Consider the following 27,878-nt stretch of genomic DNA (forward strand, 5'->3'; position numbering starts at 1 on the left):
CTTAAAACAAAAGGTTGAAAATTGGGACACATTAAATATTAAAATTAGACAGAGCTACAACTGACAACTATCATTTAATTACTATATAATCTAAAAATAACACTTTTTTTTAAAAAAAACTTAAAAATACTAGTATATTGAACACATACTTGCTATGTGTGCATGCATGTGATAAGGAAAAGGAAAATGAATATGTGGAAGGCAAAAAAAATGAGCTTCAAAAGGTACCCTTAAATACAACTCTGTGATTATCATTCTGGGTTAGTAGTCACAACTGGAAGATATGGCCTCTCTATTACACACACACCCTTCTCTGAATAATTGCCTGCAATAGCTTAAACCCACACCCAAGTTGTAAAACTCAATTCCTAAAATGTAAAAGATGAACAAAGAAGTAAACAAAGTTTACAGTTGGCAAAATTGGGAGCATATAATCTTGCCAGCTCAATAATACGTTGTCCCATAGTAAGCCTGAGAGACTGGAACCTGAGGCTGAGGGGTTGTAAAGGCTGCAGTGGCGGCTGGTTGTGCGTAACTCTGCTGCGCAAAAGGCTGTGGAAAAGCATCCAAACGATTGGTTAATGTTACTACATGCACAAACTAACACTTAAAAAATAAAAACAAAAACAGAACAACCTATCATTTTTATATCTGCAGGTAGTTCATTGTTGGGAATTCTTTAATGGATTGGTCACAAAGAAATGAATGTATAGATTCAAACCCACACGTCCAGATTGCTAGACAACAAATTTTTGAAAAGTTGTTGCTAGATTTTCCAGGCCGAGATGTAAATGAGAACTTGGGAACGTAGAAACATTGCAGAATCTCCGCAGCTCACTGCCCCATTTTCAAATGTAAGAGAAACCTCCTATTGTTTTGGTAATGAGGAAAGAATATCTACATAATAAAATACAACCATTGGACCCACTATTTGCTGCAGTTATGGGGGACGAACGTCCCATCCACCCCTTTGTGTAGGCCCCACTTTATTGGTTCCCTCTTCACCCCTTCAACTTTATCGTCTTTCCTTTCCCTCCCTCTTCTTTTTCTTTCAATAAAACCCCTCTGAACTACTATATTTTCTCTTTCACACCTTTAACCCCAAGAATTTTTTAATAATACCCCTCTAATTTTATTAATTTTCCTATTTTTACCCCCTTAACCCCCAAAGAGCATTCCTGTGCTGTAGGCACATGCGAATTCTATTACATTTACATGATAGAACATCCTAATCCAGAGAATGGCCATACAAAGGAAGTTCGAAGTTTGAATAATCATTCATACTCCAATAGGAATTTTTAAGTAATAGAAACAAATTAACTAATTAGGAACATTAGTAGATATTCATGAACTGAAATTATCATTCTTTATGTTAACTTTAATTGTTGCTGAAAGCACGCAAAATCTAAGAGCTTCAAGTAATTGAAATAATAGCTGAGAAATTAATTACATAGTAGACAAAAACTGAAAATAACGGATGCATTAAAAAAAAAGGAAATTAATGATACCTGAGCAGCAGGATATGATGATGGAGCATAGGCTCCATACGCAGTGCTTTGCGGAGCAGAAGCAGGCACCTGTGGGTGAGTATAGTTGGTGCCATAACCACTGTACCCACCATATCCAGCCTGTAAATTACAAGAATACACCAAATTAAACAGCAAAAACAATTGGACAATAAATATCGAGTTCCAATTATTGTCCTAACTTGCCCTAGGCTAATATCATTGCCAATTATTGTTATTTTTTCTTTCATTCTAACTTTGCTACAAATAAATATCAAGCACAACCAATGCCTAACTAATAAATTGCAAATTTGTAAAAGCAGGAAAGGAAACTTAATATTGGAAAAACTAAATCACTTTGATAAAGATCAACCAATCTAAGTTTTTTAGTCCTGCCTCTTCATTTGCATTCCAGTCAATCTCTTAACGGTCTTCACTCCCTATTCAGTCTCTAAACAGCTTGAAGGTCATCTCCAAAGATGAACTCATGTCGTTTAGCAGCGAATACTTTATGTATAGAGAAATAGAATAAAGAGGTATGGACTACCAAAACTAAAGCATTACATTTTTAAACCATTTTGGATATCAAGCAACATGGCCAATAGGTCCGTAATCATACTATTCATGTTTGGATGCATAAATTAATAAACAATGCTCTTGTATCAGTAAGAGTAGCACTAGATAGTTTCATTCCCCTGGTTGTGCGTATGGTCATCAAATCTTTCCACTAACTGGCAGCGATCACCAGATCATAAAATTACGTTGACTTTACATCTAGAGTTAAATATAGAATTAAGGGTATGTTTGATTGCACATGGAAAATAGGGTGGAAAATCAATTTCCATGGAAAATGACATTTTTCAAGTGTTTGATTGCACATGGAAATGGAAATTCATTTTCCACCCAATTTAAAAAATCCACCCATATTTTCCATCCTCAATTCTTCCCTACCACCACCATTACACTAACCTTGCCGTCGTCGTCATCACCGTCGTCACCATTGCCGTCCCCGACCACCTTCTCTCTCTCTTCTTCTTTTTCTTCTTCTCCTTCTCCATCCCTCATCACCTCCGCCACCACCACCACCACGTTCTCCCCCCATCTTCCTCACTTACCTCCATCACCGCCATCGTCGCCGTCGCCGCTGCCACCGTCGCCGCATCCTTCCCCCTCCCTCTTCCTCTCCCCCTCCTCTCATCTTCTTCCTCATTCTCCTCTTCTTTTTTCTCATATTTTTTCCATGATTTTATCCAAGTGAAATCAAACAATGGAATTTGATTTTCCAACCCTACCTATTTTCCACAACTAATTTTCCATGGATTTCAAATTCCATGGAAAGTGACTTTCCATGCAATCAAACATACCCTAATTGGAAATTGAGTCATAATGTAGCAGTTTGCGTTATCAAATGCCAGAAGTACTGTTAGCAGAACTTCTAAAAAAATTTCCTTTCATAAGCAAAACAAAGTTTTAACCCTCAAAGGGGGTTTGAACCTAGGACATGGGAACAACACTCTCCACGTCTTGGTTATTTACTTGGAAGGTTTTAGGAATCATATACTGATTGCATAGTTTACAGATAGATATAGTGTATTTGTGATGAATTTGTAAGGAAATGTTGTATCAAACACAGATATATCTATTACTGAAGATTTTTTTTTGTACTGGAGAGTCAAACGAATATTGAATTTCAAAAACGAGTAATACTCAAATTATTCACAACCCAAACTTAGCATCTATGTCTCAGCCATTACACTTTGGGAGTCATCCATTCCCTCCCTTCCAAAGTAGGAGGAGTGCAGCTTCCAAAGGTAAGAAGAGTATCGTGAAAAGACTTGAGCTTACAAAGGAGTGGAACTCTCTTTTTTGGGGTGCAATCATATCAATGAAATGCAGGGGAGGTTCTTAAGTGCTGGCAAATAATTAGTACTAGGTGATCTGCAACTAGCTGGTACTTGTCAAAAAATAAATAAAAAAACTAGGTGGTCCTTTAAAATTACCCTGTTGGGTCACCCCAGTTCTGATTCTACCTAGGAAGAACAAGAGTGGATAAGCAACGTGGGGTGCAGGCAATAGGGTTAAACAAGGATGATTGACCTTAGTGTCCACCAACATATCTTCAATGTTTTTGGGGATGGGTTATAACCTCGACTTGAGCCAATGACCTCAAATTTGCATTGTCCAACGACAATGCAGTTATATCCATATTAGATCTACAAAAACATAAAACTAGTTCTAAAATTCAAAGAGAATTTATCTATAAAGCTATATAATGATTTTAATGCCACTATAGTGCCTGGAATTCAATGATGTGATTTTTTTTTTCAAAATTTTAAATGTCAAAGTTACGGGTGCATTCTCACATCTGAGATAATTGTATTCTATTAACTTAAGAATGCTTTTTACCTGTTGAGCATAGGCAGGGTTCCACTGCTGTCCTTGTGCCTGTGGAGCAGGCATCCAAGCTTGAGGTTGTACGCCATAACCTGCGACCCACTGATTCTGCGCACTGGGATATGCACCCATCACCGATGAAGCCTGTGAAGGAACACTTGCATTCAACTTGGCTAGCTTTGCTTTGTCCGAGGCTAAAAAATCTTCAGCATTCCGCTTTTTCGACTCAGATGTGCTCCTGTTGCATACAAAGAGCTTTGTATGCCGATCATGAACCTTCTTGAGTGACCCTGCATCTCCAAAGAGATCCAAAAACTACAAAAGAAAACACAAAATACAAAAGAAAAATCAGGATAAAAGGATAAGAAAAGTTCAATTATAAAAGGTCTCAAACGAGACTACATTTCATGATAAAATGCAACATTACTTCTTGGTTTTTCCTGAACAACTTAGCAAAACTTTACCTCCAAAAATATGCTAGATAACTCTTCTCTGTCACTTGTACTTGTCACATTGGGGTTGTCAGGGTGGGGCATTATGAACTTCTCCACCAATGACTCTAAATAATCGATTCGCTTTGGAGCTGACCAAATTGATTCTAGAAGGATTAGGGCCTGCACCATGCCAGAGAAGTGAGTTTACCATGCTTAATTATGAAAGCAAATTAGAAAGTGAACTCTACGAGCTGAAAAAAGAAGAATATAAACCTCTAAAAATGGTTTTGACAGTTGCACATGCTCAATGGCTCCATCTAGAACTTCCCTAGCTTTCTCCACATTGCCAGCAACCTACAAAAGAGGCCAGGCATTATATTATCCAGTGATATATAGAACATGAAAAACTTCACCCTAAGTTTAAAAATAAGGAAAATATCGGCCCAATCATGGTAGACCCTGATATTAGTCATGGCTAAAAAGATTACAACTGCTATGGCTATAGCGGTGGTAGGTTTTTCCTTATTTTTCTTATAATTTTAGTAATTCATTCATAAATATGTATTATGGAGAAATAATAAAACCTAAAGTTTCTAAAATAATATGGGACAACAGCCTTTGTAACATAGGTATAACTGAACCACAAGTATAAGTTTGTAAGAATGTTACTAATGGTCATAAAACCATGACCCGAGAACTAACTTATGTCTTCAGCAAGTGTAACAATCGGAAGGAAAATCTAATGATGTAATGCTGGAGAAATAAGAACAGAGCCATCTGGTAAGAAATATCAGATGTTTCCAAGAATCTTTCAATAGTGCATAGTTGTTGGATGTACTTGCAGGAAATGTAAGAGCATTTTCATCACACTAATGACAAAAATTTATTCTCCAAGCTGAGAAATTTCCTTCTGTTTTTTTTTTATCAATTGAAACTTCAAATTAATTAGAAACAAAACTGAATACCAGTACAGCATTTTAAACGACAACAAGATCATAAAACACAAATTTTTTCATCATTTTAAAATAGTATAATTCAAATTGTTTCATATAAACTAATGTCTCACTTACCAAGTACAGAAATCGAGAATACTGAACAAACAGCATTGGCAGTGTTTGTGACTGTTCTTTTCCCTTTTCAGTGGCAATGGCCTGTTCGTATATAGAAAAGGCATCTTCTCTGTTTCCCTGTATTAGTAATAGAAGAATAATTGTTTATAACATGCACCATCATGACCATAAAAGGGTATAACAAACAGGCCATTAAGATTATTTTACCAGTCGATATTCCATGTTTGCATGCTTAATAACGGCTTCTAATAGACCGGGAGATATTCCTGAATGCAAAAGTTGATAGGCAGCACGAGCTCCTGAGATATCCCCTCTCTGCTCTTTGAATCTTGCTGCAAAAAGGTGAATATCTGGCTGTCTCTGTTGATGTCATTGACAATAATGAACATATAAGAAAATTAAATAAAAGAAGAAACCAGTGCCCTGACCAAAAGTTTACCCATCACACAAAATCATGATGATCCTAAAACATGACATATGAGATGACAGAAGTGGAACCATGGATGCCCCTCCTATTACTGAAATATTTAGAATTTCCTTTGATCCACGTAGGACTACCTAAGAGGAGGGGGATCCACGGTTCCACCAAATCTTCTAAGGATGATAGACTCAACTGAGAGAAAGAATAATTACCGTACAAGGGTGGTCTCCTATTACCACATTTACAAGTAGAAAATTTAGATGCAGTCATGCAGACCATTCAGCTATGGACTGTGGTAGAATAAGTTTGCTGATAAATGTAAAATTTCCATGCATGGATAAATATGATGAACTCCATTTATTACAACCAAAACAGATGTGTTTCCATTTATCCTTTTAATTAATAGCTGTTCATATTTCTTTTCTAACAAATGTATTCTTACCAATAAAAAGAAAAAAGATTTTACATTTAATGATTAATCAACCAGATCAATGTCTCATTTAAATGTCATTGCATGATTCAAAAGTTTGCATGCAAGAGACAAACTTTCCAGTTCACCATCATCCCCGATGTTGCACAAACATTAATTTTACACTTACACAAATGCTGTTATTACAGCAATCACACAAGTACGTAACTGATGTAGATCAAATTAAACTCAGATACCTATGGGATTCAATTAATACGCATTTCATGTTCCCCATTGCTCTATGTATAACTCTTATGAGGGATTTAAACAAGAACCAAAGAGGGTGGCCCAAGAGAAACATGGCATACCTTGACAAAAACTTGTGTTGCACGAGCAAGAGCATTATTTGCGAGATCCATGCTTCCACTGGCTTCCATGCATGACACATACCGTATCCAGTATTCAGAGTAGTTGGCACATGCGATTAAGCATCTTTCATATAACTTCACAACCTGAAATGGCAAACATTAAATTATAAATTCTGATTCAATATGGGCTACATGGACCAAAAAAAACTGGAAAAAAAATATATAGCAACCAAAGAGAGATGCATAAGGAGTACTCCATTGGCTGGAAAAGGGAGGCCCCTCAAATACGAAACGAGGGACCATCCTTGCCTGATAGATAGATGGTTAGGAAGATAAAGATACCTGCATGTATGAGATTGGAATTTCAAAAGAATATATTTACCACACAACACATATCATGAACCTAGAACATCCACTGACAAATAAGGTTTGAAGTACTTAGCCTTATAGAAATCAAATGGTAGGCCCATGCTTTAGCATCAGTTCAATTTCCCGTTTAAAAGGTTGCCTGATCCAACGCTTTAGCCAATAAAGCATATAATGCAGCAAATATGGCTTAACTGTAAGTCCATTATCAATTTAAAGCAGTATTGAATATATAGTTAACAAGCAGGATGACTATAAACCATGAAATGACTATGTGATGGTCTCAGCTCCTGAAATGAACCCACACATACCTTGTTAAAGTCATCTCCTCTTTCAAAAAAATCAAGATAGTTATGCCAATTTTCAAGCTCTGAAGCATTGAGGGGCCGCACATGGAAGTAAGGCCTCTTAATAGCTGTTTCAAAACCAATGATCTTAGAATCGAATTCTTTAGCTTTTTTATACATCTCTTCTCTAATGGCGACATACTTCTCCAACTCCTCTGCTTCTGATAAGCCAGCACTTACAACCTCACCCTCATTTCCTTGGCCACTAGCCTCTGAATTTGCAGCTGCCATGGCAGCAACTTCCTCGGCAGTCTGTAATTCTGATAAAGGCCGACTTCCAGCTAACTCCTTGAAGCTGTAACACCGACCAAAAACTTATCAAAAAGGGGAAAAAAGAGAGACAGAAATAGTTTACATATAAATAAGATTGGGGCAAACCAACCAGAAGAAAAAGGAATCCTGACAAAAGCATTGTACTACTTCAAAGCTCACATAGACTGAAACTAAGTTTCCAAGAAATCAGATAAACTTGCAGTAGCCTTAAATATTTAGCATTAGAAACAAAAAAAAAAAAAGGTATTATATTTCCTCAGTTTGTACTAAAAGATAGGAGGAACAAAAAGCAGTGTGGAAACAGAGATATTTTTATATTTTTATTTTGATAGAGGTAAAGATGGGTTTGTGGCTAGCATAAGAAGTATGGGTTCAAGGGGGTTTGAACCTAAGACATGGGAACAACTCTCCACATGTCTTAAGCAGAACATATTATGATTCACCTCCCCTCACCAACATTAAGTTTGTGTTACTAATTGGAACACCACACAAACTTGCAAGCATCTGTCAGTCCCCAAAAGATCCAGAACCATTATTTTAGTAACTGTAATAAGATGCAAGTATAAAATTGTTCTTGGAAGGCACAAGGAAAACCTGAGGTGCATGCACCTAAGTGGCACAATTGAAAAAGACTAAAAATAAATATATACATATAGGACATCATTCAGTAGCCAAAGTTTTGTCCTATATGGCTAAAAGTTTCAGAATGGGCTTATTTTTTGTGAGGATGATCTCCATGGTGAGGAGATCATCCTCACAAGAAATCAGCCGATTCCAAAACTTCAAACCCCATCAAAAGTGGTTTACAAATTAACAGTAAAAATTGACGGTCCACGATTCTTCAGCTTGTAAACTGCTATTATAAGTTTCAGATTGGGCTGATTTTTTGTGGGGATGGTCTCCTCACCATAGAGATCATCCTCACAAAAAATCAGCCCATTCCGAAACATTTAGCCCATATAGGACAAAACATTTGGGCTACGTTATTGGCTCTTGAACCCGAACCATATATATGAGAAAACTACAGAATCTAAAATAAATCAGAAAATGGATGAACAAATTTTGAACATTTGACAAGAAAGATGTTTGCAACATAATGGCCGCACCAGCTAATGAACAATAGAAGAAGCTCAAAAGAGACAAGAAAAATCTGCCATTCTTTTTTTTTATGGGGCAATGGCACATTACACACTAGCAACAGCATGTGAAGAAGCAATATTCTTGGTCGATTCTTCACTTAGACTTGGTCATTTTTTTCCTAGATAGAGTAGGGTTTTCAGTTCTCACAGAAGTTATTTCATATACCACAAAATAATAACTATTATATAACATTAACTACAAAAAAAAATAATAATAATAATAATAGACTTTTTTTCAGGTAAAGATAAATCCATTAAAAAGCAGAGGTCGAGAAGACCAACTGAAGAAAAACAAAACAAACCTACAAATCCATTAAAAAGCAGAGGTCGAGAAGACCAACTGAAGAAAAACAAAATAAACCTATCACATGGCTGCCAGCCAGCCAAGAAAAAACACAGAAAACAGGGAAAACAGAATTACTCGACATATACATTGCACGCCCTCTCCCACCTAACAAGGAAATCTTCGAAAAAGAGACCCCTAAAAGCCTTAAACCTATAATAATAGACTATTTTTCTCATAGGTTTAAGAACAAAGACAAGGTTTTGATCCTAGGTCTGTGATACAACACGCACAGACTTTACCACCTCACGAAGGTGGCACCTTCCAAACTATTTTACTATATAAACAATAAAAATATATTTTTTTCTTCCTGTCATTTCATTTCTTTTCTTCTTTTACAGACATCAAGCCACTTTATTGGCACACGCACCTCCTGCAGCTCTGGGCTAAAGCCAGGTTCACAACTATGCACATTAGGCGTGTACCTGACCAAAGGCATCTCTTCCAGTCCAAGGTTTGGGCAAGGTACAAAGGTACACCTAGGTATGTGCCTGGCTAATCTCTCCTTTGACCAAGCTGCTAATAACATATAAATGCACATGGATGAAGTACTAGGTATTACAGAAAAAACACCAATCTCAATGGTATCCTTCTTCAAGTTAACAAAATATAGTTATGTCATGCACTCCCAGAAAAAAAAATAAAAAATAACCCCAAAAGAGAGGGGGGTGCTGTTACACCGAATAGAAGTACAGAGAGATCTCACTATTCTTTTCCTTTCTTTCCTTTTTTTTGGCTAGGCAAGCAAGGGGTTAGAGGTTAGCAGAAGTGAAGGTGGGTTCAACAGGATTTGAACCTAGGTCATGGGATCAACTTTCTCCTCAAGCCTTTACCAACAAAGCTAAGTGGCATGGCACCTTCAAGAGCTGTTTATCTTGGGACAAAAATCAACAAAAGATGAGTATGGTTATACGTTGTCATTATGGTCCACCACTATGATTTACCAGCCAACAGCTCGGTTTTCAAACAAACCAAGAATCCAATACATGCAACTGGTATAAGAAATATATTCAAGTGAAGTAAAACAAGTGCAAGCATAAATGATTGCTCATTTTATGACGTAGAAACACAAGCAGGCAAACCAATAAAAAAGGAACTACCCATCAAAAAAAAATACCTGTTGAAGTAGCGGTCGAGTTGTTGATTAGGATTCTCTAATATTCTTGTGTAGATCATAGCAAGGTGGCACCACTCCTGCTGTGAGTATTCGTACTCTATATATTTATCCCAAAGGGGATAGGATAGATAATCTGTTCCAACATAAGCCAATCCACGTTCAAACAGCCTGAAAAATCATGCGAAGGTAGAATCTCGTTATGGTACCCACAGAAATGTCCAGTAAGCCATTGGCAATGCATCCATGAAAGGGAGAGAGTGTGCTACTGTATAAGGATAAGTAAACAAAAAAAAAATCCACTCTAACAGCCAATGCACTTAGGCACAAATATGCTGCATTTACCTTCCTGAAAAACCCATACTAAGCCCGTGAAATGAAGCAGAGATACAGGCCATCATAGCCCTTAACTGAACATGATCTTCCCAGCGGCATTTTGTATATCGATGCACCCAGAATTGCCTCAGAATGTCAAAGTTAAAGAGCAGTATTTCACGGAGAACTATGACTACTACACAGGCCTTCGGAGAAAAATGAGGGAATGGGTATAAGGAGGCCATAAAAATGCACTTACATCCTAAAAAAACAAATTGAAACAACTACCAAATAGACTCAAAACTGAGGGTTTGCACAGTAGAACACAGTTTTCTAAAGTGCATCCCCGGCAAACCTTTCCGCCATACATGTGAGACACCACTGTAGCAGGCATATCGAAATAAGGTTAGAAAGGAAACACAAAAACCTCAGATACTCATCACAACTTTGTCCTGCAACAATGTCCATGAATAAGTGTTCAGTTGTTACCTTCGAACAGTATCTGGATCTCCGTATGTCGATATGGCAAACGCGCAATAATGCAACCAAATGTCCACAGAGTATGTCACAGCTTCAACTGCCCGTTCATATACCTCCACAACTTTCTCAATAGAACCCAGACGTGCCTCGTGGTCTGCATACTTCTTCCAGTAACCATAACATAAGGGGAATTCTGCTAAAAAAGCATCATAGATTTTGCGGATTTTTAATATGTTGTCCTGCAAGTGAAGAATAGATACACATTAAAAAATATAAATGACGGTAAAATGAAAAATAAATCCTGCCAGGTCAACCAGACACTTGAAAATAGAAAACAAACTCTTCTTTTGTAAAATACTTCAATGCCTAGCTGTGAATGAGATAACCGGGAAAGAAAATGCATAGTGACCACTATTGCAACAAAAGATAGTTACAACTAACAAGAGATAATCCAAGACTCTCCGATGGAAATAAATGGAAAAAAATTGAAAAAAAAGGGATTAAGTATCCGTATTTAGACTTTGACAGGTCCAGCTGTGATCAAGATTGCCGGTATATGACCCAAGTACTAGTATCGGTAAATACACATCTATGAAAAAAGTACTAGTAGCAGAATGATACTACACAGACATTGTTGCAGAAACGGATAGGAAACAGGTAGATACATCAGGTTCTTGTATCATTGTATATAAAAGAAATCACAAAATAATAATATATTAACTTTTATTTTTATTTTACTGTAATATTAATAACAATTTTTAGTCAATATTCTAGCACTATTAATTTTGTAAGTAAGGTCGAAATGAACATGTGGTACCACCTATCTGATTGTCAAGACTTTTTATTGCAAGTTAGTACCTGTGTTTATTTTCTAAAAGCTAGGGCAAGATATGAGGCATTTCGCTAGCCAAAGCCTTAAGGCTTAATGTTTTAAGCCTCGTGGGTATGCAATGTTCAAATAGATAAATAAATAGTATGAATTACCAAAAAAAAACGAGGAAATCGTGGGAAAACCTAAAAAATGTGACAATTCACATCCCAAATGTAAATATCCAAATCCAAATTCCAAAACAATCAAATTAAAATTGTACAACATCAATGGTTGCATACGACCGACTTTCAAATTTTTAGTCCAAATAGAGAAGGAAAACGTAGATTGAAACAAACAAGCAAAACATCACTTTACGAAAAGGAGAAGCATGGTAGATTAGGCATCAAAGAAATAGAAATAGAAATAGAAAAGAAGATAAAAAACAACTCGTTGAGGTCCCTTTCAGGAAAGAGTACTCCCCCTATAGCATCAAGAAGGGAAATCTATGCACTAGTTTCTCTTGTATGTATTTGCAGTGTTTTAAAAGTCTTACGCCTCGAGGTGAGGCATTGCTTCATGCCTTGAGGCTTAAGCCTCAACAAAAATCAGTGAGGCTTACACCTCAGAGGTGTAAGGCTAAGGCGTACGCCTCATGCCTCAATAATAACTGAGGCTTACACCTCAATATGTTCGGCAGCCACCAAAGTCGTGGGTCAAAAAAAAATAAAAAAAATTTGTTTTCTTGCTTTATTTTCCACAAATACCAACCAATGTCTTTTATTTATTAAAGTCTACTAAATAGAAGTGTTTTTTTTGTCCTCCAAACATAGCTTATCAAGAGATCTCTCAAAATCACTCTTGGAAACCCTAGAATCTCCCTACACCAAGATTTCTTCCTAGAAGTGTTTATTTAAATACCACCCCATGTCTTTTATTTATTAAAGTCTACTAAATAGAAGTGTTTTTTGTCTTCCAAACATAGTTTATCAAGAGATCTCTCAAAATCACTCTTGGAAACCCTAGAATCTCCCTACACCAAGATTTCTTCCTAGAGGCTCCAATACTCATCCGATTTCAAATCCATCGGTTCCTACAACTTTCTTATGAAAATTGTATTCAAATAAAACCAACAAATTAACGATTTTCTAAGGTTTTGAGATATGTGATCTTTTATGTACATTCTTGAACTTTTTACCTTCTTTTTTCTTCAAAATCTCATATTTGTCTCTTGTTTTTGTGTTTGATTCTTTTGTTTTTTGTTTTACTCTACCTATTTAAGATGGTGATTGATAGAAATGCTTAGAGGAAGTGGAATTTTAGTTGTTTTAATTCTTCTCTAATCTCTAGTGTATATTACAGTCTAAAACTTCATTCCTACGCCTAAAGTAGTTGTTTATTTGATTTTTGATACTCTATGACTCTATGAGTGATGATACATTGCTATTTTGCTACTGTATTACATTGCTACTTTCCTACATTTTTTTTGTTTAATGTTTATTTGATGCTTGAAGGTTGTTTACTTGTTTTTTATATTTATTATAATTTTTAAATATTTTTTAGGAATTTTTTTTAAAATTAATTGTGGCTTACACCTCGCCTCAAGTACACCTTTAGTACTTTAAAACATTGTGTATTTGAGGCTCAAGCCGAAACCAATATCTATTTGCATTTGTTATTTATATTGGACTCGGCTTCTATAATCCTTCTTGTTCATCATTGTTGTTGGTGTGTTGGTGAAGCCATTTTCTCATGAGAGCTTGATTTGTTTCACTTAAATTAATAATGTCAAATCTCCCTTTTAAGTGTGGCACAACACACAGCATCATCTCACAAGTTCAACATACCGTGTCTGAAAAACTCTCCAAAATAATCTAATCTAATATTTTAAAGCCAAAAAGCATCCAATTTCCTAGTTATTAAGAAGACAATTGCAATAGAACAACAAAAAACAATATACAATGCAAATAGGTATAAGATTATAATTAAGAATTAAAATTACTAGATCGCTATACTATCAATAAGACACAAACTTATGTCAGCTTTATTTCTAGAGAAAACTAACCACTGAAATTTAACAAAACAAGCCGAGCAATCATGTAAAATTTTCCAAAGGTGAATAAGTATGTGAATGTACCTCTGACACCTTCTCTGTCTCTTCAATAAGCGCAATCCAAGCATTAAAGTCCAAAGAATTTGCTCTCACTACACTCCACAATCGCTCTTCCTCAGTAGAAATTGCTAGAAAAAAAATGATTAAAAATTAGTAGACTAATAGATCTAACCCGCAAAAGAGAACCAATTCTAAGAAAAGGAAATTCACCCGTAATTTATAGATTTCAACCACACATTTGTAATTGATTTCGCTAGTTTGGATAGGTAAGTGATATCAAAATATGTTAGCCAAAAGACAACTGTGTAAATTGATAAAGCACCTACAGATTACTGAGAGTGCAAATTGATAAGTAGACTCTTTAAACGTATTGAAGGCACTCTAACTATTGTGAGTTCTACAGTTATTTATTCATAAACTAGCGAAAAAATCTACTTTAAATGAACATGTCTTTGTTTCAAGTAAAAAGTAAAAGCCTAATTCTACATTTTGTATCAAGAACATAAATTTCTACAATGTAAATTCGAGAAAATTTGGGAGATAAATTGAAGTTCAAAAACTAAATACAGTAATGAGCATGCAACTAAGTTTTCTAGCCTCTTAAATATAAGAGATGATTCCTCTCAGTAAAGTCTACAATATGTAAACCAAAATCACTGCAGTGTGTTGCATGCAATATAAAAGAAACAACCATGATAATCCATCTACATGATTTCTATGGGCATTTGAATCAAATCATCTCTTCAACTTTGACGCCCGTCTTCATGAGTGATTGTAGTTTAGAATTAATGAAGGATTATATTAAATAAGGGGAAAATTATTAAAAAGAGGTTGTTTTTTAATTAATTATTAAAAAATACTAATTTATGAGAAATTGCCGAAAACAATTTAACATGTTAAACTATTCAGCATTTTTTCAAATCGCTGGGCTGTCCAATGAGTTGTTTTATTTAGTTCATTACTATAAAGAGTAAGGCTAACCATACAAACTTAGTAAGATTTCAACTCTTACTAAGGGTCGTTGAGTTCACCTTGTGACACATGGTTTTTAAACTTGTCCGAGACCGGGACGTATTGCCCGAGTTAACTCGATATCAGAGCTGAACGAGACCAACTCACAAAGTCATTTTTTGACCGAGTTTTACGTCTCACGTTCAATTTTTTGAGTTATCTCTCGAGACGTCGCAAACATATCGGAAAACTCGTCCGAGACGACTCGGTATCGAGCTGAACGAGACGCGATACCGAGTTTAAAAACCATGTTGTGACATCCAAAAACATGATACCATGCCACAGGAATGTAGAGAACAAAATTCTATCAACTTCCAAAAATAAAAATAAAAGGTCGTCTTTTAGCGTTAAATTTTAAATTTAAATTTTGGAAGTTCAGTAGCCGTTCATTTTCAAAACCTTGGATCAAGGTTACAAAAATATTATTTTTTTTATCTGAGTTTTTCCATGAAATCTAGAGGGCAGTGGAGTTGGATTGCCAATTTGGTAATCCATGTGAGTTTAAGGACTCTTAGTAAGATTTGAAATCTTACAAAGTCAGTAAGGGAAGTGTTCTTTTTTAATGCAAAAAAACTGCTCTAGAGTAGAAGCCGTAGGAAAGCAAAACACCAGACAGTCCAGCGATTTAAAAAAACGCTGGACAGACCAGCGCGTTAAATTCACTTTTGTAATTTCTTAAAAAATAATATTTTTTAAGTAATCAGTTAAAAAATTAACCCTTTTTTCAGTAATTTTACCTTTAAAAAATGGGAAAATGAAAATTTGTGTTTTATAGCATTTGATTAGAATTAAAAAAAAAAAGTAATGTTATAAATGTAAACATTACATATGAGATACAATTTAAAAATAGTACGAAGGCTTGATGTATGACCAATAAAACAAGAACTTCTAAACGGAAACCACACAAATATGAAAAATACGCATGTCATTCATTGACTCTCTGAACCGTTGGAAAGGATTGTCAATTTTTGTGTGTGAAGTCATAGTTTTTCCTGAGTGACGTATTAAAAGGATATCAGGCATGCTTCAAATCTAATGAAGATGAAAAAAAAGGTCATACTAAGCTTACTATGAAAATGACAATATTGGTGAACCATACGAAAATCCACATAATTTTATTTTCTTAGTAAATTAAGACACATACAACAGTTAACAGTAGTTTGATAACATATATTGAATCCTAAGGTTTTACTGTTTCCTTTCCTAACCAAACTTCCACATTAGTTAGTGATTCAACGTGAATCAAGTGCACTATAAGCATAGGTCATCGCCTGGTTGTTTAATTGTAGCCAACACTCAATTACAACAAATATATGATTTTTATAAGAGATCTTCGTAAGTCAGAGATAATGAAGAAAGATATACCAAGACCCTCCTCAAAATGTTGCTCGGCAACAGCTACACCAGCATCATTTGAAGCATTTCCATTCACATCAATTCCTGTTTGGGTAAAATCTCTAACTTCACTCATGCCATTTCCATTAACAGAATAATCAAAACTACCCACTTAGCTGATTCCACAACTGCATTTTCCTGGCTAGCAAGATTCTCACTGGTATCAACCACTCCAACAGTTGGCTTAGCATCATATGTTGATGTAACAGGGGCTTGTGGCATAACTGAATCTGAGTCCATTTTGTATGCATTTCCGTCACCTAAATTAGAACTATCAGACACGGAATAAGTCACGTCTGTTGAAATGGCAGCACCAGAAGTTGGATCTCCGGCAGTCCCAGTACCCAATGCACCACTATCAGGAATAACATCTGAGCTTGAGACATTGTAGTCAGTTGATGGGTGATCCATGGAAGCCGACATTTCAACAACAGTTTCACTGTCTCCCATTTTAATTGTGAATGTAAATATATGCCTTTAGGGTTAAGTCTGCAAGATTACAAACCAATGTCTTCAAAACACTCATCACTATCAAAAAATATATATGTAGAATTTAATTTTCACAATTTGGGTAATGATAAAGAAATTCTTGCAGAGGTGGAACCCTTTCTTGATGTTCCTTATTTTGACAATCATGTTTTCCCTTTCTTTCCAACAAAATACATTGTAAATAAATCCAAATGTCAAAATGTTTCAAAAAAATAACGTCTTTCATAAGAACATTGACACTATCGAAAACAAAGAAGATGAATTAAATTTTCACAACTTAGGTAATAATAAAGAAAATGTGGCACAAGTGAGAGCTTTTTTTTATGTTCCCTGACGTTAACCATCAGCCATCATGTTTTTCCTTTCATTCCCACAAAAAAGAATCAAAATGTACAAACCCACCTAAATCTTTAACTCAATTGCACTAAATTAGTAAACAAAGTACTCAATTGATTCTAAGTAAAATTTAGTGTGGATTGCACTCAATTACTCAATTACACCTACAAAGTATGCCAATTCTAAATCATTACTGGTGAGCATAGCAGAACTACAACGTGTTAGGGTTTAAATTCAAGTGGTTGTACTTGCATCAACATCGAGCGACAAAAGGGATTCAGGTCCAATAACAGAAAAATAAACAAGAATCATAGGCCCCAACACAATAAACTAGAATAAATTCTAGCTCTTCAGAAAGAAAACTAGGTTTTGAAAGCCAAAGCTCGGTCCAGACTATCTACAAAGCAAAAAAAAAAAAAAAACAAGAAAAAAAGCTAGAAACACTTACGAGTAACCCTAAAGGAGAACTTACTTGCGCTTAAGATAAGTTTAGAATGGAGACGAAGTGATTGGCAGAGAGGGATGCTTCTCGTTTTCTGTTTTTCTCCTCAAAATGATGGTTTTGATTTTTGGCGAGGAAAGAACAAAAAAAAGAGAGATGGGTGAGAGATGAGAAGTGCTACTAGGGCATCGAGCTTCGAGCAATCGAGCGAGACTTATATAAAAGAGCTGTTATTGGCACCCAACTTTTACTTATTACACCCATTTTCTCAAATTATTTACCACACCCCAATAATAGATTAAAGCACTCTTTAAACATTAGAAACTTTTGGCTCATATTATAAAATGAGGTAATTTCTATTGGCACTTCAACTTTTACTTAATTTTTTGATTCACTTAATTTCTTTATTTTTAATTGGGGTGTAATAAGGAGTGCCAATAGTGGAAGCAAACCCTCCGCAATGCAAGTTTCCTGTGGTACTGTTTGAACGGTTGAGTGAGAGCCGTAGTATAGAAAAAATAACATCTCAGTCCTCTTGTGTTCATGGCTTAGATCTAATTTATTTTTATTTTTTTTAAATATTACTACCAAATCTTTAAAAATGAACGTCTATAAAATTTTGAAATTCTAAGTGTGAAATTTTATTTATTCAATGATACATTCGTTCAAAGGGTGCTACAAGAAACTTGTGTTACAGATGATCGCTTCTGCCAATAGCAGTTCTCTTTATATAAGAGGGTGATTAGACATACCCCTCCATTGTTTTGGTAAATATTTGAGATAACCTCATATGTTCTAAAACTGATGAAATGCCCCTTTTACCTCAGTCTTCTAATAATCTCCTACGTTCTAACATTGATTAAATGCCTACTTGACTTCAATCTTCTACGAATAATAAGATCAAGTCCTATAATAATATTGCAGGAGGATCTAGAGATTTGAGAAGTTTGAGTCTCTTAGATATAAGAAAATTCACCATTACATATTGGTGTTCTAAAAATATTAGAAGTTTAGTAAAACTCATGGTTTCAAAACTCGGTTTGACATGGACGAGACCGAGTTGTCTTGGAGGAGACAAATCATTTAATTCGGTTTATAATGATTGGTTTACATATATTTAAATTAAATTAATTATAATTTTCTAATAACATAAGGTCGATTGGAAGATGTTTAGTTAAAAATCATATTTCATTTACATAATAAATATTTAAATTAAAAAAAAAAAAATTTATCAAAATCTACAAATCCCAATTGACTCGGCGGAGATTTTCAAAATATCATCTAAGACATCCCGTTTGTCTCGCGAGATGATGTGACTATGTGACTATTGAGACATCTTGTATATATGTATCGTTATTGAATGATACCGAGATGACTTTGGTGACTCAACTTGGTATTGAACGAGATTTAAGACCACGGTAAAACTACATGCACAAGCATAAGCATAAACATGCCTACATGTGTAGGATTGAATTCCATTTACTAGAGAAAGATGACAATAAAAATACATGATCTTGACTATGTAAGCTCAAATTCCAATGGTCAAGATTTATTTGTATTCCACCAATACATATCATGATGATACTAGTCTTAAGGATAAGTCTCAACCAATATTGGATTTCTACACCTAGTTGATATTAATTGAACCTAATTGATGCAAATCTATTATCTTCAAGATATGTGATGAGATACACCATAACAATGATATAGTGTATCTCATGCACATTATTATAATGTATACACTTATCTCTATTACCCTCCCGCAATTGCATGGTCCACCTTTGAAGAAAGACTAGGCAATTGATTACATAAAAGATTTACCATTTATCTCATGAGGAAGTGAAGATAGATAGTTGCAAACGTCAAATCATGTTTAATGGTGGTCACCGCCTATCTATAAAGTCCATCACTGTCGCATCTTACTCATTTTTTAATCTGTCGAAGCCGGTGGCCCACTAGATCATGTTCGTTATGATCTCTCCTAAAAGCATACGAACAAGGATGTGTGATTTAAATAGAATTATCATTAGATTTTAAATAAAAATAAAATTGAGATCTTGAGGTATTAATTTGTGATGTAGGGAGGTTTGTAGAAACATAGAAAAATGTAGGATTTTTATTGAAAAAAAAAACTAAAAACTAACAAAAGGAGAAAACTTATATAGGTTTGGCAATGGTTGTGGAGCCATCGTTAAGAACGTTGTACCAAGATCAATGAGCTCAGTGGAGCTTGAGCTTTGATACCATGTAAAAAAAATTGATTTTATTGAGAATCTTTGGACAATGATTACATTTGGTCATTGTGTTTATAAAGATTGAAATATCCTCCAATATAAAAAGACAATCAATCAATCCAATATTATAAAATACCTAATTGATACTAATTGAACCTAATTGATGCAAATCTAATATCTTCAAGATATATGATGAGAAACATCATAGCATTGATGTAGTATATCTCATACATTATTATAATGCATAAACCTTATCTTTATTAGATAAATCTCTCATAATTATCTCAAGGCTTCACGTTATGTTCTATAAAATCACCTACGTTAGTGATGAAACAATTTAATGTATCAAAACCATAGAAAAAATAGTGAAACCTTAAAAAAATCAATTTAATGGAAGAACGAATTCTAGAGTAGATTTACTAATGTAAGATGACAATGAAAACCCATGAAATTGCTAATAATGGTACAATTAAACCTTTTAAGTATTATCACATTTTAATCTTTTACAACACATTTTTTACTAAGATCTTAGGTTTCTTCCAATAGGCAACTGAGATGATTAGCAAGAACTCTTTCTGCCCTTAAGAATTGCACATTTTTTGCATTTTTTTTAAACGTGGCTTTATGATGATTCGCATGACCCTACTTTATGATGTCGCAACTAAGCACCCGCAAATAACAAATACCCCACCCAATTTTGTAGGTGACGGTGCCATAATTTACAATGATATATAGGTGAAGGTGCACTTAGTTAAAGGGCTAAGGCTTGGTGAGAGTTGATCCCGTGACCTAGGTTCAAACTCGTTAAACCCACTTTCACCCTCCATTAACCACTAACCCATTGCTTGCTTAGCAAAAAAAGATTTGTAGGCAAACCAAGCAGAATTAATATTTTTTATTTAAAAAAAATATGAAATCCGATATAGCAAGATACTTCCTCTCTATGGAATGATACCTCTTCCCAATCATGGTAAATGAGTTTAGATTAGGTGGTTATTTGGTGATTGTTCCATTTGGTTAATTTGGATGGTTTCACGAAAGTTTTCAAAAAGAAAAAGAGAAAAAAGGAACATTCCAAGGTCAAAAAATGGTGTTTTTTGACTTTCTCAACAAAATCATTATCTTCTATCTCTCTAAAAATCTTATCTTGTTCTTAAGATTTGAATGTTAAAGAAAATAAGATTTTGATGATGAAGGTAAAATTTTTTCCATATTTAATAATTAATTAATTAATAAATGGTTAATTCATTGATTTGATCGACTATTTCCTTATTAGGAGAATTTTACTTGAAAACATTTGGAGAATTTTGCGATTATGCTCCCAATCAATTGTGTGTGTCCCAAGTTGGTTGATTCACAAAAAATGTCTCGAAAAAAGAAGTATGATCCTAGCGATGTAAGCATGTTAGAATATTGGAATGATTGATTGTCTTTCCATATTAGTGGATGTTTCAATTTATATAAATCTAATTGCCAAATGTAATCATCATCCAAGAATTTTCAATAAAAGTAGTTCTTCTACATGGTCCCAGAGCTAAAGCTCCACTAAACACATCGATCTTGACACGTCGTTCTTCAACGATGGTGCCACTGCTATCGCCGAACCTAAATCATTTAATTTGTTCCCTTTATTAGTATTTAGGTTTTTTTTTCAATAAAAACCCCACCTTTCTCTATGTTTTTTCAAACCTCCATACTTCACAAGTTAATGCCTTTCAATCTCAAATTTTATTTTATCTAAAATCTCCTTAATGAGAGTGCTTACATTTAAACCGCACGATCCACATTTCTACGTTTTTGGGAGAGATCATGACATACCTAATTTAGTGGGCCACCTGCTCTGACAGACTCAAAAATGAGTGGGATACGATAGTGATGGACTTCACAGGCAGATAATGACCACTATCAAGCATGATTAGACTTTGAGACTTTTCATTTTCAACTTCTTCATGAGATCAGAGACTAGTATTTTATGTAATCAATTGTATAGTCTTTAACCACCGGTTATCCACTCGTCACCACATGCAAACAAAGTGAGCTCGTACCCTCAAACATAAAGTTCAGGACATGCATCTTCAATGCATTCTTCACAATTTTCCTCATTTTTTCAGTCAAATTCAAAGGCTTAAAAAGAGAAAATACATTTTTTCACTAAAAATCACCAATCGACTTTGCTTTGCAATTATAGGGCTCAAAGAAGTCAAATTATAAAATCTTACTAGGTGTGATACCACATCACCTACGTCACACAAAAACTGACACCAAAATGTGTCAGATTTCCTAAGGGATCTTGGGGTGGGTACTGGATGGTAATGGTGTAAAAATTTTGGGTCTTTGAGACAAAAAGTTTTCCCTTAGTAGAAAGTGTGAAAAATCAATCGTTTCGAATTATTTTGGAAAATTTTGGAAATTTTTATAGAAAAAAGACTATGCCACAGTAATTTTGGAGGTAACTGGGCATCCCAAAAATAAACCAAACCCAGTTTGGGTTTAGTTTACCTATGCCGCATAGATCTCTTCATGTGCGGTAGGTAAATTTTAGAATTGGGGATTGGGTTTGTGATCGAAGGTTTTTGAACACCCTCTGATTGTAATGGTCTGGTCATATTTCGTTTTCGTGAAAATAAATTTGTTTAACAGAAACTAAATGTTGGAAAATTTTATAGAAACATGATTGATACGAGAGGAAAAATACTAAACGATTATACTAAGTACTGATTTCAAAAAAGATGCTAACTTTACCTAATTTAACATATAAGTAATAGGATTTTAATTAAAAAATTATACCCTTAAAACTTCTATAACTATTAGGAAGGTTTAGACGATCCCAACTTGAGACCTAGGCGAGCAACCTCGAAGAACGCAAAAATCCTGAGTTGAAATCCTAAGCATTCCTCTTCGTAATGGTCAAAAGTCTTAACTTTACGTATTCCTTCGAAGCTAATGATGAGACAGACAACTTCTTCTCTTACAACGAATCCTGCCGGGGTCTCTAGGTGTTCAAAAATTCGAACGGAAGTTTATTGGAGGCTAAGGCTTTTCCTAGTTTTTTTTAGAAGATAGAACATGTTAATAGTGGAGATTCTATAAATTTCTGTGGGTTTTAATATTTATAAGGTTAAAAAGGCTATAATGGTCATTGTCGAATATATGTTAAGAGCCTAATTATCCCATGCTCCGATTTTCACAAACTACAGTCTATTTTGATTAATATTTCGTTGTGCATCCAATGGTATAATTGTTTTTGTCAAATTTCAATTCAAGAAATTTTTTCTTATAGATTGACTTGCGAATTTTCTTCGAGATATGTGTTAAAAAATCTAAGATATTACAAAATAGTATTTCTTTACGCATGAAAATGCGTAAACGTTGGAAATATTTATCATTTTCGAATAAAATATTTATAAGAATACCTCGAAACCATTGCTCAATTTTTTTTCTTCAAGAAATCTAATGCAAGTGACAACTTTTTAATCCAGGTTGTGGACCCAATGCTCATTTTCCCCCTTGCTATGGTGTGCCCCCCTTGAGGGGCTTTGTAGAGCTCGAAACATCCAACTATAAGCTCATGGCAGCCCAACAAATGACCCAAGCTAAAACGCACTCTGATAGCCCAACAAGCGTTGCATCGCCCCCAAGAAAATCCAAGGTACATACTACCCCATGTTTATTTGAAAAACAAAAAAATAAAAATAAAAAAATGTTGTTTAAGCAGATTGTAAATTCCATCATTTTTTCAGGTAGGGAAATTCTGCATTTGAATCTACAGTCGGAGGTTAGTTTAGTGAGGATAGTAAGGTAGGTAGGAGGGTTAGCTTCTAGGCTCTCAGTAATTAGAGAAACTTTCTTTGTCTTCTTCACCTTTTATCTCTAAATTACTTGCTAGCATTTCACATCTAAATAATTCATTATTATGGGCTTCCACAAATTATGGACATGATAGCTTAAGATAAGCTGGACTTGCTGTTTTTCAAATCAAACAAATTAATTAACACATTTTTTTTTCACGTTCTAATTTTCAAACTAAGGTGATCACAAACATTTCATCGTTGCAAGCAGTAACTCTAATTATTTGAGTAATGAGTCTTGATCAGTAACTCTAATTATACTACAGCTACAGAGTTTTTAATGACTTCTAGTCAAGCTCATGACATGATTTTCTATTATATATTTTTCTTTCTTTTGATTGGTGATTAACTAGAGTCAAAGAGACAACTTATTTTATTAACAAATATTACCAATTACAACATCTTATGAAAAAAATTCAAATAAAACTAGGCAGCAATGTTCATTTGCACAAAAGTTTTTTTTACTTGCTTTCTTCGTCTTCCATTTGCATGGAGTCTGCGAATCCTCATCAATCTTTTGCATTGCCTGCATATTTCCTCTTCAAAAGTCCTTGTGAGCCATTCACTTTTCATAAAAAAAAAAAGTATATCCGATTGCAACACCAATTACCACTCCGCATCCATATCCTATCGACATAAATATTTTCTAATCAAATACACTTGAGTTCTTGGATCATTGTTGGTGGCGACATCACATTGACACTTCAACACAATCTCACAAGTCAAGAGAAACCCTAGGAAAGAGAGGTCAGAAACACCCCCCAACCTTCTTAAAATCCTAAAACTGAAGCCCCAACTCCCTACCTAACATCCAAACCCTAGTTTTTGCTCTAAAAATACTCAAAAACCCTCCAAAAACACCTAGAAACCCTCAAAATACTAAAAAAAAAAAAAAAATACTAAGATCTAGGAGGAGTATACCTTGTCTTGGAGTTCAGAAGCGGATCTAATGACGGAGAAAAAATAGGAAAACTCATACGAGGACGCTCTCCGCCAGCTCTGAGGGAACCAATTGTCGTAATCACCCAGTAAATTAGGTTTATTTTTATTTTTATTTTTTCTAGATTATTTTTGCAATGTAATTTTTTTTGGGAATAGTAGAGACCGGCATTCATCGGGCGGGGTTGGTGCCTAACACCTTCCGACCCCGTAACTTGATCCCCGGACCCGTAGTTTCTTTCCGTAGATTAGTGTTAATCATCTGTTTAGAGTCATGATTAGGTTCCTAGACCTAAAAACTAGGTGACGACTCCCAAACTCTAAAAAACAGATCCGCAACCCATGGATCGAGGGCACTTTCAGTCATTTAGTTAAAAATTAGGATTTTTTGCCTCATTCTTTCACCTTCACGTTTCTATTCTAGTGCTTTAAAACTCTCTGTTCTCTTTCAAGTTCTACTCTCTCAATCTCTCAAGCTTGATTTACATACTCTCTCAAGCTCTCAACTTTCTTCTCTCTCAATATTTGATCAACATTCTTCTCTTTTAATCTCTGAAGTTCCAATGAACTTAAATGACTCATATATCAATATATTTGTCGTCTTCTACATCTTGCTCGATCGATGAAATATGTAAGACATTTACTACTGATCCGTAAAATTCTCTTAGTTTATTATTCAATACTAACTTGACCTCATCAAAAATGATTTTAGGTCTGAGTCATATATATATAATGTTCACAAACGATTCGATATCATTCTCCATCTCTCAAACCTTAGCTTTCAAGGTATTGCTCATTATCTTTGCTTTAGTTTTTCAAGGGATTTTCTTCACTTTATCAGTCTCCTATGAAGGGTATGTCAAAATCACCTTACCTTGGGCGTCCATGGCAACCTATTTGGCTTGGATCTTTGTAATTACTCCATTTATCCACATATGAAGATTGGTAAAATTCATACAAGCAACATGTATCTAATTAAAATATTTAACAGGATTTTAATAATTAAATAAATTAACAATATTTTAGTAATCAAATAAATTCATGGCAATTATGTTATTTAATTGAAAATAAGGATTTTTCATTGGTGCAATAATGTAGCGCACTAAAATTCTAAAGACTTCAAAAAGCATAACTTTAAAGACTTAAAAGTCGAAAAAAGTCATCATCTCCTATCAAGTCGCTATTGAAGTAATGGAACGAAACCCGCATTGGACAAGTAATAAAGATATTATTTTTTTCTTAGTTGACTAATAAAGTTTTTCTTACTTAAAAGATTCTTTAGAGTTTAGATCGACATTTTTAATGTCTTATCTCTAAGGTAAGTAATGACAATTAATTAATTTAATTAAATTAAGGACATGTTTGATTGCACGTCAAACTTTAAGGAAAATAGTTTGCCATGGAAAACTTCAATTTAATGGTGTTTGTGCAAAACAAATACAAAAAGCGGGGAAAATGATTTTCTCCGCGCATGAGATTTGCCTCTAGATTTCATGTAAAAACTCATATCTGAAAATGTTCAAAATTTTAATTTTCTTGGACTTGATCCAAGGTTTTGAAAATGGACAGCTATTGAACTCTCAAATTTAAAATTAAAAAATTTAATGGTGAAAAATAATTTTTATTTTATTCTTTTTTAAGTTCATAGTATTTTTGTAAAGGTAAATTCAGAGAATTTTGTCCTCTACATCCCTGTGACATCGGATCATGTTTTTGGATGTCAGAAGTGAGCCCAACGACTCTTGTAAGATTCTAAATCCTACCAAGTTAGTAAGTTAGACTTACCCCCCAATCCAAAAAAAAAGAAAAAACAGAAAACCCTGATCCAATTAAAATGAAAGTGTACAGAGAGATTTTTCATGATGTTCTCAAACAGAGGGAAGTGATTTGCTAGTACATCATTTGCAAGGCAAATCGACAAATGATTTGCCCAGGTAAATATTATCCCTGCAATCAAACACACCGAAAGAACTACATTAATGCAATAAAGTAGTATATTTGACAATCTAATTACTACAAAAGGTATAAAAAGTCATCAGTTTTTAATAGAACACCATTGGATACAACATTAAAACTATGGATACAACTCTAATAGGGTCACGAATGGCGTATGGGGCAAGGTCCAAGTTGAAGTAATTAAGGGTATTTACTTATTTTCTTTGACAAGTACTAATAGAGGATTTCTTACTAAGAATTTTTCTAGATCTATCCCCAAAATAAATACAGGCGGTTATACAATTTAATTATAACCAATGATTTTATATTAATTGAATGAAGCAATGAACTTGCAATCAAACTTGACAACTGTTGCGGAAAAGCCCCCTTCGTTCGATCAAGATTGATAAACTACAAAGATAAAATCAGAGAAAATAAAGAGCACATGAGATTTATGTGATTCGGCTAAATTATCTATGTCCACGGGTGGCGAAGATATTTTTTTATTGATGAAAACTACGAAAATACAATACAACTTTTAGGATTTCCGAAATTAGAATATATATGGCTTCCGAGGGCAAAACATACAATTTTAATTATAAAAAATACCCTCAGAAGTTGTACGAATGCCCAAAAGAAGACAATTATGGGTCTTCAACTACAGGATATCCCCAAAAAACTCAAGTTAGGGCCATAAACCAACAACAATTTCCTTTAGGGTCTCTTTTGAAGCATGGTGCAAGGCCCATGTTGGACAACTAATAAGGGTATTACTTTATTTTCTTCAAAGACTAATATAGTTTTCTTCCTCAGATATTTTTCTGGATAAGAATTATCAATATCTTATCCTAAAAATAAATAATGATCGTCATGTAATTTGATTAAAATTAAGGCTTTTATATTAATGTATTAAAGTTGCATACTTGACCTCTAAAGACTACAGAAGTACACATAGTCATCTTCTTTCAGGAAGTATGGGGCAATAAAAGTATTTAGCTGAGGGCTTTAATTTATGCAATAAAATAGGATAGCTAAAGATGAAAAAAGATATACGAAGTCATCACGTTTCAGGATCACCTTTGATGGAGTATGGGAGTGATTGGTTTTTCTTACTAAGAAATTTTCTTAAATCAACATTACCAATTCTTATCCCAAAAATAACTATTGTTAGTCATGCAATCTAAATAAAACCAAGGAGTTTACGTTAATGCAATTAAGCAGTGTATTGGACACTCTAAAGACTACATAAGGTATAAAAAAACATCTTTCGATCTTTAAATAAAGTTGGTCATGTTTCAATAAAATTGGATATTTTACAAAACTAATTAATCGTTTAAACATTGATCCATA

The 27,878-nt window shown here is 34.4% G+C and overlaps 1 protein-coding gene across 2 annotated transcripts; it reads right to left on the reverse strand.

Annotated features, from left to right (window-relative positions):
• Positions 1-211: 211 nt before the first annotated feature.
• Positions 212-16,518, reverse strand: PRP39 (Tetratricopeptide repeat (TPR)-like superfamily protein). Of its 2 annotated transcripts, XM_086427060.1 has the most exons (15): positions 16,276-16,518; positions 13,924-14,027; positions 10,988-11,217; positions 10,867-10,879; positions 10,529-10,704; positions 10,187-10,354; positions 7,279-7,609; positions 6,602-6,745; positions 5,611-5,763; positions 5,404-5,520; positions 4,607-4,687; positions 4,364-4,513; positions 3,912-4,214; positions 1,509-1,628; positions 212-552 (listed from the first exon to the last, which is right to left on the reverse strand). In XM_086427060.1, exons 1-15 carry the CDS (start codon positions 16,379-16,381, stop codon positions 445-447), a joined length of 2,304 nt encoding a protein of 767 aa, XP_086283186.1. In that variant the 5' UTR covers positions 16,382-16,518; the 3' UTR covers positions 212-444. The 2 variants fall into 2 exon arrangements, with proteins under 2 accessions (XP_086283186.1, XP_086283187.1); XM_086427061.1 differs by lacking the exons at positions 10,529-10,704; positions 10,867-10,879.
• Between the last annotated feature and the right edge of the window lie 11,360 nt (positions 16,519-27,878).

The sequence above is a fragment of the Akebia trifoliata genome, chromosome 16, assembly GCF_017979445.1.
Source record: "Akebia trifoliata isolate Shusen 1 chromosome 16, ASM1797944v1, whole genome shotgun sequence".
NCBI lineage: Eukaryota > Viridiplantae > Streptophyta > Magnoliopsida > Ranunculales > Lardizabalaceae > Akebia > Akebia trifoliata.

What these genes read in the sequence shown, in the direction of transcription:
- PRP39 (XM_086427060.1), bottom strand. Translation starts at nt 16,381, where the DNA reads ATGAGTGAAGTTAGAGATTTTACCCAAACAGGAATTGATGTGAATGGA. An exon ending in AGTATGGGTTTTTCAGGAAG is followed by an intron (nt 10,355 to 10,528) that starts GTAAATGCAGCA and finishes ATGATTTTTCAG; the next exon opens with GCTGTTTGAACGTGGATTGG. An exon ending in ATTCTCGATTTCTGTACTTG is followed by an intron (nt 4,688 to 5,403) that starts GTAAGTGAGACA and finishes CCTCTTTTGTAG; the next exon opens with GTTGCTGGCAATGTGGAGAA.